This window comes from Ruditapes philippinarum, unplaced genomic scaffold, assembly GCF_026571515.1.
Source record: "Ruditapes philippinarum isolate M1 unplaced genomic scaffold, ASM2657151v2 ctg6341_1_1_1_1, whole genome shotgun sequence".
NCBI lineage: Eukaryota > Metazoa > Mollusca > Bivalvia > Venerida > Veneridae > Ruditapes > Ruditapes philippinarum.
Genome location: NW_026866227.1, coordinates 64,215 through 80,466, shown reverse-complemented (window position 1 = coordinate 80,466; position 16,252 = coordinate 64,215). Strand labels below are relative to the sequence as shown.

General features: G+C 33.7%; 2 protein-coding genes across 4 annotated transcripts; one reads left to right on the top strand and one right to left on the bottom strand.

The window, feature by feature from the left end:
- Nucleotides 1–4,993: 4,993 nt before the first annotated feature.
- Nucleotides 4,994–10,262, bottom strand: LOC132731832 (BTB/POZ domain-containing protein 6-like). Of its 2 annotated transcripts, none has more exons than XM_060718107.1 (4): nucleotides 10,139–10,262; nucleotides 7,037–7,210; nucleotides 6,426–6,511; nucleotides 4,994–6,128 (listed from the first exon to the last, which is right to left on the bottom strand). In XM_060718107.1, exons 2-4 carry the CDS (start codon nucleotides 7,208–7,210, stop codon nucleotides 5,033–5,035), a joined length of 1,356 nt encoding a protein of 451 aa, XP_060574090.1. In that variant the 5' UTR covers nucleotides 10,139–10,262; the 3' UTR covers nucleotides 4,994–5,032. The 2 variants fall into 2 exon arrangements, with proteins under 2 accessions (XP_060574090.1, XP_060574091.1); XM_060718108.1 differs by lacking the exon at nucleotides 10,139–10,262 and adding an exon at nucleotides 9,097–9,208.
- Nucleotides 10,252–16,052, top strand: LOC132731831 (alanine aminotransferase 2-like). 2 transcript variants are annotated; one of them, XM_060718105.1, is made up of 4 exons: nucleotides 10,252–10,376; nucleotides 12,641–12,828; nucleotides 13,277–13,458; nucleotides 14,917–16,052. In XM_060718105.1, the coding sequence occupies exons 2-4, from the start codon at nucleotides 12,667–12,669 to the stop codon at nucleotides 16,034–16,036; spliced, it is 1,464 nt and encodes a 487-aa protein (XP_060574088.1). In that variant the 5' UTR covers nucleotides 10,252–10,376; nucleotides 12,641–12,666; the 3' UTR covers nucleotides 16,037–16,052. The 2 variants fall into 2 exon arrangements, with proteins under 2 accessions (XP_060574088.1, XP_060574089.1); XM_060718106.1 differs by having other exon boundaries at nucleotides 10,278–10,372.
- The last annotated feature ends 200 nt before the right edge of the window (nucleotides 16,053–16,252 follow it).

Genomic DNA, 16,252 nt, shown 5'->3' with positions numbered 1-16,252 from the left:
ACAATGCGACAGTACGATGGCGACAATGCGATAACGCGATAGTACGATGACGACAGGGCGATAGTGTTATCGCACTGTCGCCATCGCACTGTCGCATTGTCGCCATCGCACTGTCGCATTGTCGTACTGTCTTCATCGCATTGTCGCACTCTCGCCATCGCACTGTCGCACTGTCGTCATCGCGTTATCGCATTGTCGACTCTCGCCTTCTGGTTGACGGTTATAAACTGCTGGCGAATAAGCTGACGGTATAGAATATGGGATAATTTTACTTTTGTCAATATTTTTTTTTCTTCTGGTTTTTCTTTTTCTTTTTATTATTTAGTTGTGTTTTTTTTCTGTATACTAATAATGTATAAATGAAATCGTAAATTAATAATAAGAATCATTTTGTATATAAATACTGAAAGAGTTATACATAGACGGAAATTTTTTGTGAAACTTTAATTTACAATGTAATAGAAATATTTCAGATGAAAATGATCTTATGTTGACATTTAAAAGATGAAAAAAGTATAAAATCATTTTTTATTACTTGTATAAAAAAGACAAACGAAATATATTCATAGATCGTCATCAGTGGTTTTATTGTTTTGTAAGATGTATAATTTATTATATTACTAACATTGTAAATAAAGATACATGTAATTAGAAATTTACGTCAACACATATCTTTTTCTTTATTATTTAAGGTCAACAATTTTCACTTTAAGATTAACTTAACAGCAGATCCTACTACAATGTATAAGTTAAATTGGTCAGCATATTGTACTATAGCCAACTGACTCCGCTGGTGGACATAGTGAGTCAATGTGTTTCAATATTGAAAAACACATCTATCCATTATATTTAATCCGGAAAAGTTCTTACTGTTTATTTTTGTTGTTTTTTTTTTTAAGGGAAACATGCAAAATTCGAATTACCAACTACATGTACCTGCCGGTAGGTAGTGGAGGATTAAGAATAACCATTTACCAGCTAGTAGGTTATTCGAATATCCAACTACCTACTACCTATCAAATTGACGCTTCTTTAGATTTTTATCAATATCCATTTTTGGTGCTTGGTGAACATAGCGCTTTTATATTTCTTAGAGATAGTAAATAAATATGATTAAATAAAAAAAAAGAAATATAAAAGATATACAAATGTACTAGATTTCTGTGCCCACTTGTTTTATATATAGCCAAAGTGATTTTAGCTCAACCTTGAGAAACTGCTTATGAACAGAGGAAAATGATATTTACAGTGAAGTTTTAATTTATTTTGCAATGTTAGTAAAAATTGGTTAATGGTTTATGCCATATTTTCTTCTTATACTATATGGTCAGCAGACTTAACATACGGTGCTTTAGGTACGGTACACATGTATACTAGAATCTGCTGACCAGTTAACCCATTCCCGCATAAGCATTTTGTGAAAAATGACTGTTTTCATTGAAAACCCCCCTGTTTTGCTATGAAACTATATTGTCGGTGGTTCTACTCGGGTACCCGTTTGTGCCTAAAATAATGCACGGAAGGTCTTCATCCATCAGTAAAGCTGGAACGTCGCCATATGACCTATACTGTGTCGGTGCGACGTAAGACCCAATCAATCAATCAATCAATCAATCAATCAATCAATTAAATCAACTATGAAACTAGAAAAAAATGCTTTAAAATAGATAAATACAGAATCCCTAAAGAAAGCCCAACACGGCAAAATTGAAAATGTTGCAGGCTCGGTTTGATTGAGCCTGTTCATGGACGGTACTGGAAAATGCAAGTTACCGTCCACGCCCCCTAGCACCGGCTTAAGCAGAATTCAACATTAAACATGAACTGGTAAAATTTAGAATAATTTAAACCCTAACCCTAACCCTTATCTAAAATTTAATACTGATCAAACTTGGCACAAATGTTTACTAAGCCATAGCAATTGTATCTTAATTTCCTGTGACCATGACAACTAGGGGACATTTCAAAATCACTATGTTGTGTTAATTTTTCCACCAAAGCTGCAAATTCCCGATGGGTCGGGATAGAGTGAAGGGCTTCCAGCGTTGGTTACACGTTACCTTAAGATCGACCTGATGCCATTTAGAGCCTCTCACAAGTCCATTTTTTCTTGGAGTTGAGTGGGGCGGCAGTCAACCTTCAAACCCCTGTACAGAAGAGGGTACCCCCTCTCTTGCACCCCGATGTATCTGATAAATAGGGCATGGTTTTCACTATTTGAGGCATCAAAAGGGAGGGTGAAAAGGCGTGAAAACACGTCTATATGAGGTAAAAGGTAAAACATACAGTCCGACCCCGGTTATTCGACAACCCTTTATTCGAATACCCGGCATTATCCGAAGTAGATCGGCGGTCCCGTTTTTATCTCTATATAAATCAATATAATACGAGCGTATTATTCGAAATGCATTATCCGAATACCTCCTATTTTTCGAAGTAAAATTTTGGTCCCGATTATACAATTATGAAAGAATTTCACACCTATTATTCGAAGCCAGCCTAATTATAAGTCGAAGCCAGACTAATTGATGCAGATCCACTCGCTGACCGGTCGACTTGTGAAAAATATTAACAGTCATGCGTGTATTTAGACAGTATATAACAAGAGCACCGCTAGGCGGACCATTATATGCCCGAAATTGCTTTTTTAGTAAGGATGAAGCATTTGTAAGACATTACATAAATTAAATAAAGTATTACCTCCTTCATACAGCAATCCTCCTATAAAGTTTGAATAGTGTGGGCCAAATGGAACTTAAGAGTTATACTCTGGAAACTGTTTTCAGTTTTGAGGTAATAGCAACCTTGAACTTTGACCTTGTGACCCCAAAATCAATAGGGGTCTTCTACTCAATATGGACAATCATCCTATTAAGTTTGAACACTATGGGCCAAATAGAAATTAAATTGACAAAAGTAAAATTATCCCATATTCTAAACCGTCAGCTTACCAGCAGTTTAGAACCGTCCACCAGAAGGCGATAGTCGAGAGTGCGACAGTGCGATGACGAGAGTGCGACAGTGCGATGACGAGAGTGCGACAGTTCGATGACGAGAGTGCGACAATGCGATGACGAGAATGGGACAGTGCGATGACGAGAGTGCGACAGTGCGATGACGATAGTGCGACAATGCGATGAGAGGGGGGGGGGGGCTACGCTCCCTCGAAAATAGAGACTGACAACGAAGTCTAACAAAACATGTAAATTTGTAAACAAGATGAATTAAGATACATTTAGCATCATTAGAAGTTACGCACGTAGAAATTAACCTTGCTGTAAACATTAACAAAATTGATAAATGGTTTGAATGTGTTTACATTTACTCCGTCTATATAAATAAATAGATGCAAACACTTTGAAAAGAAAATTGTGTCAATACATAGTGTCTTTTGTTTGTGAAAACAACATAGATATTGGAAAGGGCTTTATTTTAGGAAAAATATTGCGGAGCTGGAACAATACATAGAAAGGTAAATTTCAATTTGTAATGTCTACTCGTATGAATTTATTCTGTTTAAATGATCAAAAGTGTTAAGATATTTTTGTTGAAATAACATGTTAAATAAATTAAATTGCTGCAACGAATTGGCATAGGTCATTTAGGTGGTGCTTATCCTATTGAAGCTACTGTGAAACCTGAGTTTGAAGTACTTAGTACAACAAGTGAAAGTTGATATTAAATTTATTTCAAACATTTATTGCATTTAAGTATATGCATGCAGCAAAAAAATGGAATGTAATACATAGAGGATATTGAATGGATGTAGGTTAAATACTATCGAGTTGAATAAAATCATATGGGAGCCTCCGGCGAGCATAATATTGTTTTTTTCAACGAGTTCAATAAATTTAGTATTGAATCTACACGAATATAATATTCTTTTTATCCCATTTTCAGAAAGAGAACGGCTTACGCAGCAATAATGTTCACCTTATCAGGAGAATTGTTCTAAAGTTTTACTTATACATATAAAACAACAACAACAACAATGTTCCATCGCAAATGCTTATTACAATTTAAAAGAGACATTACGATGAAAAGCATATTTATATTTAAAATCTTGGCCTGAAATTTTGGCGTTGATATTTTGCTTATTCATTACATACGCGCTATTTCGTACGAGCACGTCACGATTTCTGATTGATATACGAGTAACGTCGATTTTCCGAGCAGAAACAAAGACTGGAACCCAGGCTAGTAAAGTATAAATACAGGTACGTTTCAATATAACGTGTTACTTCAGCAAAAAGGAACTGTCAGCAGTGTACGAAACTTGCTGTATACAGTAACATATACATCTATACTATTAGACCAATGTTTGTTTTCCCCCGAATTCTTCCAGTTACAAAACAACGAATAATTCACAGCTAGGTCAGGAGTGAAAGAGAAACCCACATCTGTAATTTATGTAAATTATTAAAGATTTTGAACGTACCAATGTACATGTAAAACACATATTGCTTTAGTGTTGTAAAGTTTCACTGTGTATTCGGTATTTTAAATTTGGCACAATATTCGTTATTTCTAATATCATTGTAATACTAGTAAAAATGCTAAGACATAGAGTCACGAACTTTACTTACATACTATTACATCAGGTAATGAGGTATCAGTGAGTGATTGCACAACCCATTTTGGACATGGAATATTATAGTCCCAGCTTTTATATATTATATGTACAAATGAAAATAAATTGTAACAAACACTGGACTAGATCGGGTGATTAAATACCAGACAGAACTCAGAAGGATTTTATTTGTTTGTTTGTGTGTTTTGCTAGAGTTTATATCGCAAGGACATATAGAGGTCATATAGGGGTCATATGGTAACTTTCTATCTTAACTGTTGGAAAAAACCTCAGGTGCTCCATCGAGCATTATTTCTGGCATGGACGGGCACCATAGCAGAACCATCAACCTCCGTTGACAAGTAAGTTGGAGAGCACACATTACTTTTCAGTGTCGCGGTGTTGGCTGCTACACGTAGAATATAGGGTATAGGTGACATTTTTATTATTGATCGTTATGCTTTATTCTAAAGTAGAAAACAACAGTCCAGGAATTTGACCAATTTTAACATCAGTTCCGTTACGACTATTCTTGGATTTTGAAAAATTGAATTTAACATTACCAACTGTAACAGACGCACTACCGTCTAAACCTTGATATGTGTCAATCCCGTAAGGGTTTGTTAGTTTCACTAGCACAGAATATCTTTTATCTCGTTGTATTTGTATTTCCTCCTCAAATAAAACTTCGTATGTTAACTGGTGCTCTACAGTCTTGATTTGTTTTCGTACTTGAATCATTTCAGTCTCTGAAGAATCATTTATAGAGCAAGTGACGTCATAATTGCCTTCGCCAATGTACGTGCCATAAACCAACACGCCATGAATCCAGAGATTCTGATTGGTCGTAAACGTAATAGCATCTGGTTCCCCGCCACAATACCAGGAACCGTCTTCACAAACGCGGTTAAACCGCAGACATGTTTGAATATTGCGGTACTCCGTCTTTTTTGTTGGCGTGGCGGTATATTTTGGCGTATCATTTGTAGCGTATCTATTTCTACTAATAAATGTTTCAGTTTTGTAGCCTGGTTTGTAGAAATATTTAAATAGTTCAACTTTTTCAGCATCATTTAGCAATGCTGTCTCTGACACAACGTTAGTAAAATATGTCTCTCCTAACAATGGAAAGCGTACAAGATAAAGAATATCGCCTAGAACACTTCTCAAGTTTACATGATTTTTCTCTAAATTTTGTTTTTGACATTGATGTTCACCCCACGACGTGACAGCCTCTAACACTGTACGTTCGTCTGCTTGTAATTCATCGTACGTTATTATCATCTTTACACAGTCCTGGCAAAGTTCCAGAAAAGTGGAATCCCCAAGAACAGATTTGGCATTGTCTAAAATATACCGGACTGACTTCTCCCGAAAGTCGTTTTCGTTGTAGAAATGAGCTTGTTCTAGAATATCACATATATTTTCAGGTGAGCGACCCTTGTCCAGAAATTCAAGACATTTACGGACTAATTTATTAACACTGTACTTTTTAGCAGCGTACAATAATGGCAGTACATTATCTCCCGTAATTTCCGTTTCATCTGTATACAGGAATCTGAAAATGAGCAAAAAATAATAATTAACATGTTTCTGAATCAGTATAAGCTTTGAAGCTAAATGTATAAAGAATTGAAGAATGACACACAAAATATCTTAATAATTTTAAGAGAGTTTTGTCTTGTTCTTCTATGAAGTTACTTGGTACGTTAAGATGAAAACACAGAAATTAGAGCTGAAAAATAAATAAAGTCCCAAAACATATAAAAGATTTGACATTTTACGGTGTTTTTTTTTTGGGGTCAAGAAAAGAAAATTTAATTGTATGTAAAAGAAAATCTTAGCACACACTTACGTGAGAAGTTTTTCAAATATTTCAAGTTCTATATCAGGTATTTTAATTGTTTCTCTGTTATCGGCAAAGTCATTTGTAAACATTGCCTGAAAATGTAAAATAAATGTCTAGATTATTATGATTGAGCATTTAGTTATGCAAACATGTACATCTATATTTTACGTTATACGCTAAAACAGGAAAAGTGGCAGCAAGGATTAATTCTTTCCGATATCATTATTTGTAGAACATTTCCGTCGATCTCACATAGATTACACCTCAGACAAAACCTTCAGTAGCCACTCATCATAACAAGACATTATTATAGCGATCGTGTCTGAGACAGTACTTTATTTAAAACTCGACGATCAGTACGATATATTACGTTGTGGTTTCAAACGTTCAATTCACACGACATTCGTTCTTTCTTTCTGCTTATGAGTAATAAACAATAAACATTAAACTTGTTCTGTTTAACATTGAAACTATTGCCCATGAAGAACTTTATTGACTTAAAACCAAAGTACTAAATAAGGTTAAGGACATTTATTCTAATTTATATTATGTACATCGTTTTAGACATCATAAACAAGTCAATCCTAATTACAATATTAATGACCTGCCGAACTTACCTGAAATACAGAACTCCTACATACTAAAATAAACTTGTGAGCCTTGACAATTTCTTGTTGGTTGCCGACACTGAACTCAACATCTGCTGCAAAACGACTGGTCAGCATGTACCGGCACGCCTCCGACAGTGTCTTATCATCTTGCCAGCCTAACGCCGGTCCACCTTCAGCCATCTTGAAAAAAATGACAGTACATTTGTATTTTTTTATATAACTGGCATATACATGTATATTGTATAGCAACTGCATTAAAAAAAGAATCAGTACTGTATTATTTTTTTTATTAGCTTCCTACATTTACGTGATAGCTGGAAAGACAATAAGCAATAAACTTTAATATATTGTCTTGATGAGACTTGAAACATTTTTATATAAAATTATATTGGCAAATCAATCTGCCCCTTAAATTTGCCATGTAATTTGCAACATTTTTCTGTTTGACTGACATGTACATGTATATGGATTAAGTTGACGAAGCACGCAATTGGTTCAAGTGAGCGAAATGGTTGCAAAAATCTAGCATCGTGAAAACCTATAACGCACATCCGTATTTTGCAGGGGTACGTGGGGTTGCAGGGGAGACGGGGCAATTTGAAACACTTTTTCGATTCTTTATATTATTTTTTCTCTTACACAGTTTGATGTCTTTTCTTCAATTCCACTCTAACTAAATATATAAAACAATACAAACACAAGCGTAATTTGAAGTAAAAAAATAGTAGTCGAGTGTTTCAATAAATTTGTTTCTGTTAAGTACAGTATTCGGTGGTTTTTCATTCTTATTGGAAATCTATTATAGTGATAAAAATCTTTTCATAGAATATTTGGTTATTTTTATCATAATAAAATATTTAAAACTACATATTTGATTCTATAGTGAAACCAATTCTTACGCATGGGTCTGAAATGTACGGTATAGAATACTCGGATATTTTAGAATAAGTTCATTTTCAATACATGTATTGTAAAGATTTCCCTAAGGATAAGCTAAAGTAGCTTTGGGAGAATGTGGTAAACCACTATGTATTGATCATCTTACTAACTGTATTAAGTACTGGTGCAAACTTTTATGTACGTCTGCAAATAGATATCCAAGAAATTATATAATACTGGAACAGCAAGATATCTTAATTAGTTCGGAGTAATTGAGCATCATCCCTTAGAAATGTGTTATACAGATACGGTTTTGGATTTGATTGGTTAAACCAAACTATCGGTGATATCAATGTATTTGTATTATCTTAAACAAAGACTTGTATGTAGTAAAACATAAAACTGGTCTAAACGGATTAACGATTCCACGTGATGTGAAACATATAAACAATTCAAAACTACATATATATATGATAAACCCTGAGAGCTATTTGTCTACTAATTTACCGTTTTTACGTAAGAAAAGCATTTGCTAAATATTCTTGTTCAAGTAACAAGTTTTTTATTGAAACTGGCCATTCTCTTAGTCTTCCAAGGGAAGACCATAACTGTCAGTATTGTTTTGTTAACTTGAATATACGAAGTACTGAAGATAACTTTCAAATAAAGTTTCCATACACGAAATATCTTGTTCAAACACATTTTGGTTGCAATATTGTTGATAAATTGTTCAAGGATAAGAAAATGGGCAAATAAAAGACTTATTGTATGTATATTTTAGTAAGAAATGATGCTGCTAATCGCTACGTGTACCCAACTTGGGTTGCTGTTTAATAATAACCGTCAAATAATTAACGGTTACATATAAACATAAATGATGTCAGATCTGCCGTGCCAGCATAAAAGGAACTCCACTTGGGTTAAATTAATGGCCTAATTTCAACATACTGCAGTAGATTTTTTCACATAGGTTAGCTGGGGCAGTTAAAACAGACAGATATGCAAAAGTTATTCAGAAAAATTAAAAAAAAAAAGATTGAAAATCGCATGCTTTATAGCCTGATTTGAGAAAAAGCGTTGTAACACTTTTCAATATTGCCATTATTGGGTCATTTAGGGTTTTTCAAATAGAACAAAGGGGGCGAATAGTCAGATGTTTCGCATACAAGTTATTGGTTTATACCTACATCAAATACAACGTTAATCTCGGAACATTATTTCCAGTCCTGTCATGTCAAAAAAACCTCAGTGGAGTCCCTGTATCACTATTCCACCTTGTATAATATATATCCTGAAATATTTGCAAATAACTAATAAATTGGGCATTGTACTTTATTGCCGTAAACGTGAAAAAACATTGTGATCAATTGGAATGTGTTATTTTGGGACTTGATTAGAAATTACTACACCATCAAGAAAAGGTAATTAATTTAATTAAATAATTTATTAAAAAAACCCTAAATTATACTGCGCTCCTCTCAGTTCACGGTACTTAACGCTTTGAAACAAGAGAGAAAACAACAAATGAAACTTATGGTACAAAAATTGTCAAAAGCTGTAACAAATAGGTATTTTCTGCTGTATAACACAAGGAAACAACAATATATTCACTCAAAATCAATTTTAATGGGCCAGACGTAGACCATATGTCGGCTATTAAAAAAGTATTTTGAAAACAGTTTGTCATCATTTAAATCACGGTAAATGTTGTTTCACTTAAGTTTTTTCATGTTTCAGTTAAAAAGTTTACATGATATTTTGCTTAATTTTAAATATTAATACTATCTTTACTTTGTGTATCAATTTTTTTTTCAACAAACAAGAACATTTAGAAAATGATGTTCGTTTCCGAAATACGCACACATTTAATGGACTATTGTTGCTTTTTGCAGAAATTTGTAAAATGTTGTTCTGTTTTACGTAAAAATTAAGATATTTAAAATATTTTGTACTAAAACTTTGTTGTTTAAGTGTATGAATAAAATATGTCAATTTTGACCAATTTAAATACTGGTCCCATTACCGTGAAATAAGTAAATACTGGTCCCATTACCGTGAAATAAGTGATGACGCGGAATTAGTGATGTTGAGTATATGGAAAGCAATTAGTGGTCTTCAATCTAAAGATGGATGATACGCCCTCTTCTTCAAATGTACACGCCTCACAAATACTGTTATTATAGATTTAACAAAGTAAATGTACCACAATATGTCATACAAAGTACATACCAAGGAAACTCAGTTTGATCAACAAAAAGAGTCCGAGTAGCGGATAATCCAAACTTTATCTCTTTTAAAAAGCAATTTTGACAGATAAGCATAAAAAACAGCAGCACCGTTTGATTAGTTCCTGGCTCTATATTAAGAGATACTGCACTGTTCAGGGACAGTGTGGAACCATTCAATTAGTGCATCATTGACATCTCGCCGGTGGAAAAAAAGTTTAACTGAAGAGTGGTAATTGTTAGTAAGCATATTGGTTCATTATTTTTATTGGTGGTTTCAAGAAGTCATACTGGCCTAACTACATTTATGTTAATAAATTATGTGTACGTGACAATCTGCTGTCATGAGCGACCGTCACCTTCATTTTAGGCTAAAATTAGTGAAATTCTTGACCTCAATTGACCTTTTGACAGAAGTTAGATAATAGTTATACAAGATACAAGAAAATTTATTTTACGTCGGATACATATAAACAGAAAACATTAGCTCATGAGCTATTTTCCGACAAACAATAGTATATGAACTAAACAAAAGTAAAGCAGCTATAAAAGAAAATATAAGCATAAGTACATGGAAGTAAGATATTCTGATTAAAGCAACTAAAAATTATAAGCATAAGCACATCTAAAGTTATTATAGCACCATGCATGCTTAAAAATTACAATAATTACAAACAAGATAAAACAAATAACAGATATATATAAATAATGTACATTCCTGTAAAAGAGTTATATATTAGTTAAAGACAGACATGTATAAAAAAAAATAAGCATAAGCACATCTAAGAATATGAAATTAAGAAAATAAAAATTTGAAATAAGTTAAAAACTACAAAAGTTACAAGAAAAAGAATACAAAAATAAGAATATACATATACACCTTTGTACCTACCTGTAAAAGAAATATAATAGATATATATAAAAAAAAAAAGACATACATAAAAAAAACAAAAAAAAAAAAAAATACAAGGAAATTACAAGGACTATCACATAATGCACAATAAAAAGTAACATTAAACATTTATCGTATAAAAATATTTGCAACATATTAAGACTATACATAAAAGCACATATAAAACATGTTAATCACATACAAACACATGTTAGACACACATGTGTTTAACAAAAGGCTACAAGCGACACATTGAGCACTTAAATTTTTGGGCCTGTCCAGGTGCCAACCAGCCTCCCAAATTCTTTGAAAAGTTTTCTACTCTTCTGATGTCACTGGGGAGGCTGGTTCCACACCCGGGCAGCCTCAAGACGAAAGGAGTTCTGTCCATTACCTGGTGGTTCGAACTGTAGGCACTTCTAGAGTATGATCCATACCTGCAATTGTAAAACAAGGTCTTAAATTTTGGCTTAAGTTTTGAATATATTTAGGTGATATATTGTGTAAGCACTTGAAAGTCTCGATTGCAATTGTTTTTAACCTGCTTAAATGGAGTGTGGGTAATTTAACCTTATTAAGGAGACTTTCATATGATGATGTAAAATCATTGAAAACAATGCGTAAGGCCCTGTACTGGAGTTTTTCAAGTTTGTCTGTGTTGGCTTTACTACAGAAGTGCCACACTATGGGACAGTAATTGAAATTGGACCTGATAAAAGATTTGAATATAGTTGTAAATTTTATTATTATGCTACACAAAAATTATTTCGTGGTAATTTAACACAGTCATGTGTACATTAAAATAAAATAGTTGAACTAGTAATACATTTCTCAGATTGACATTCTTTATAAATCTGTTAACATCACTGTATATAAGTCAGCTGATCACTAATTTCATACAGTAATAACATACAATTCCATGTGGCAGATGTTTACATATAATGGTAAAAATAAACCAACTTTACGTCTTTAGTCATTTAACATAAATCACCAAAGAAACAAATTTTCAGGCAAATCAGTTTTAATCACTGCTCATCAGCTCATGGTAGGTGTTAATTGTTAAGTGTGATAGAACAACATTTTACTCATTTCTGAAAAACAAAGTTACAATAGTCTATAAAAATGATTGTGTTGAATCATCATCTTGCAAATGTACTTTTTGTAAAAAATGACTAATTTTGTGTTACAAAGGTGAAGATAGATAGTTTAAATACTTATACATTAGCTGGACCTATAACAATTAGTCAGGGTTATCATTAGTAACAGATTGGTGATACATATCATTGGTTGAAATGCTGTTAAAATCAGTTGTATTTTCAGCCTGTAGATTAAAATATCCCCCTTGACCCTTGGCGCGCCTTTTATGAATGAAATGCGTTCTTAGAATGACGTCATTTAACCGTTACCCTCAAGCTAGATATTCCAGTTTGTACCAGCAGCCTGTGTAAGATTCTTATGATCTATGTCATAGTATTTAACATAGATTGATTTTGTTTGGACAATAAATTTGCTAGCAAATCATTATAAATTGTTTTTAAACATGAAATTTTAACATCAAAATGAAGTGACTATGCATTTGTATCATACAAGTTAAAATATTTTTCTATTTATCAGTTAATACAGTAACATATACATCAAGTATGGGAGATATTTGTGACGAGCAGAGCCGTGTGCTCACCATGAAAACCATAAATCCACGAGCAGTAGAGATGGAATATGCTGTAAGAGGACCCATCGTGACTCGCTCAGTCAGTCTTATGAAAGAACTTGAAGCTGGTGCTCAGAAACCATTTTCGAAAGTGGTAATGTTGAAATATTTCTTTTATATTGTCTCAATTGAGCTGAAAAAGAAAAATATTATGTTAAGAGAATATTAATTTTGTTTGTTTTGAGTAATTACATGATATCTTCTACACTTGTTTAATTTCATTCAAATTCAACTTTGTACCCAAGACAAATTTTGTTACTTAAAATTGGATAAGATTGTTTAAATAGCTGCTAAATATTGATTGAAGTTTTAGAGTACAGTGAAAAGTTACTCCTTAAATCTTTAACTGTATAAAAAGATAAGTCTTTTTTCTACATCATATTATTTCAAGAATCTTTTTAGGAAAAGTTTATGCTGCTTTTGATTACTTAATTTCATTCTTATTAGATATACATTTATACAGATGAAAGTCTACAAGCAATAAGTAGTAAGAATTTATTCCCCATGTCAGTATAAAGATTGAAGATCTCTTACTATTTCAGCTACAAGCCAATATTGGTGACTGTCATGCTACTGGTCAAAACCCGATCACATTTATACGTCAAGTTGTCGCAGCATGTGTATGTCCAGATATGATGGACTCGTGTAACTTTCCCGATGATGTAAAAAATAAAGCACGCAGAATACTACAGGGATGTAAAGGGAAGAGTGTTGGCTCATATAGGTGTGTATTTATGTTGTATATGATGATGTTTCACATACTATATCATACAATATACTTACATTAATGGTCAAACTTGCAAGAAATGGTTAGTCTAATCATTATTTTATTGCTAATATATACATGTAAATATACAGAGAATCAAATTCTTTATAACAAATAGCAAAATGGTTGGGCCCAAGTTCTTACAGCATTAGCGATCTGCCCTCCCGGATGGTTCAGGATTGCAGATTCAATTCTCACAATGATTATTTAAACAGAAATATTTAATTTTATTACAGCCAGAAATTTATTAAAAATTGTTTTGAAAAGAATGTAATGAAGAATTGGTTATTATAATTCAATGTGCTTTGCGTGAGATACTTAAGTGTTTATTAGTCCACTGATTTTACCATATATTTCATAACATTGTCAAATAAAATTGATTTATCATTGTTTAGGCTATGCCATTTTTAGCTCGACTATTCAATAAGAATAAGTAGAGCTATCCTAGTCGTCAGCGTAACCAATTATGTTTAAGTTTTTGTAACACCTCAAATATTCTAAAAGTCTATTGACATAGGGCTTTGAAAGGTTGCATACTTGTTTTTCATCATGCACCCAACCTGTAGACAGGAGGAGGTAACTCTATCAAGCATTTTGACAGAATTAAGCCCCTTTTTTCGACTGACAATTTACATTTAAGTGTGCGTACCACCTCAAAGATTCTCAAAGTCCATTTACATATGGCTTTGAAAGTTCACACTCTTGTTCACCACCATGACTCCAACCTGTAGACAGGAGAAGGAATTTTGACAGAATCAAGCCCCTTTTTCGACTTAGAATTTATGTTAAAGTTTGCATTTTCATATTTTTTTGACATCTTACTTTGAAACAAGTTGAAATTTTATACACTTCTTCGAGAGCATAGTAGGACTCTTTCCAAGGCCTATAACTCTAACATGGATTTGAAAATAAATTGCCTTTTAGGTTATTGTGAACTTAGAAAATTTTACATTATCAAAGCTCTTTTACTATCAAGCTCTAAGAATAGTCAAGCGTGCTGTCCTACTGACAGCTCTTGTTGTTACAATAAGCGCAATTATAATACTTTCCACATTCCCACACAACAACCAGCCAAGATTGAAGCTTGCCGTCTGTATGTGCATCTACAAAACCACTCAACCAATTTTTAATGAAATTTTACATAATTTTTATGTAATACATGTAATAAAAATAAAGTCTACATAGGCATATTGTAAGGTATTTGACCTTTACTCAAAAATGACCCGGACATCAATGTTGTAGCTTTTGTTATTAAGAGAAAGTAAACTGTGGCCCCTGTTTGTGATGGCTCTTGTTTTTATATACATGTAATTCAGTGATAGTTTTAGTTAATGACAAATATCTATATAAAATCTAACAAAGGAACATTGGACATTTTTTTTCCTTGCTAAATTTGTTGGTATATTTACACTTCAGTGCTTCACCTGGTGTTGAAGTTATTCGACAAGATATTGCTAACTACATCACAAAGAGAGATGGACAGAAAGCTAGTTCTGATGATATAATACTGTGCACTGGTGCTAGTGATGGTATAAAAACAATCCTCAATCTCGTGATGACAGGTAAGGACGGATGTGAGAAGGCCGGAATAATGATACCAGTACCCCAGTATCCACTGTATACGGCAACCCTCACTGAATACAATGCCCATCCAATCCCGTACTATCTCAATGAAGAAAACATGTGGAGTCTGGATGTAAGTGAGTTAGAGAGAGCCTTTAAAGATGCCAAAGGTAAATGTGTACCGAGGGCTATATGTGTGATAAATCCCGGAAATCCGACAGGGCAGGTTCTCACTAGAAAGAATATAGAGGACATAATTAGGTTTGCCAATGAACACAAGTTGATGATATTAGCGGATGAGGTTTATCAACATAACATCTGGGCGAAGGGCTCGGCTTTCTTCTCCTTCAAGAAGGTTATGACAGAGATGGAGAATGGTAAATACAGCAAGACAGAGCTAGCCTCCTTTATGTCATGTTCTAAAGGTTATATGGGGGAGTGCGGGTTCCGAGGGGGATATGCAGAGGTCGTAAATCTACTTCCTGACGTGAAAGCGATTCTTCTTAAATCAATCTCGGCCAAGCTTTGTCCTCCCATCTTGGGACAAGTTGTTATGGACACTATTGTAAACCCGCCACAACCTGGGGAACCGTCTCATGAACTTTTTGAAAAAGAGAAGTCAGAAGTTCTGTCCCTTTTGAAGAGAAAAGCTGAAATAGTCACACAGTTATTCAACTCAATTGAAGGTATAAAATGCAATGAGGTGATGGGGGCAATGTATGCATTTCCACGTATATTTTTACCACCTAAGGCTGTAAAAGCTGCAGAGGCTCAAAAACAGTCTCCAGATTTCTTCTACTGTATGGACCTTCTTGAAACAACAGGGATTTGTACGGTTCCAGGTTCGGGATTTGGAGAGAAGCCAGGCACCTACCACTTTAGGATCACTATTCTTCCTAAACTTGAAGAAATGCAAGCTGTGCTGGAAAAATTCAAGGAGTTTCATCTCAATTTCTTGAAGAAATACCAATAGTGTGCTTATCTTAAAGGTTAGTTTGTTTTATTGATTCCAGCTTACTTCTTACTTGAAACTAGAATACTGTTAACTTTGTACATATGTAGTAAGAGATTAATACACAGCAGAGTAGGGCAGAGCAGGGCAGGAAGGTAATAATTGGCCCCAAAAATGAATAATGGCCCTGAGGGCTTTAGCCGGAGGACATTATTAATTTCAGGGCTGATTATCACC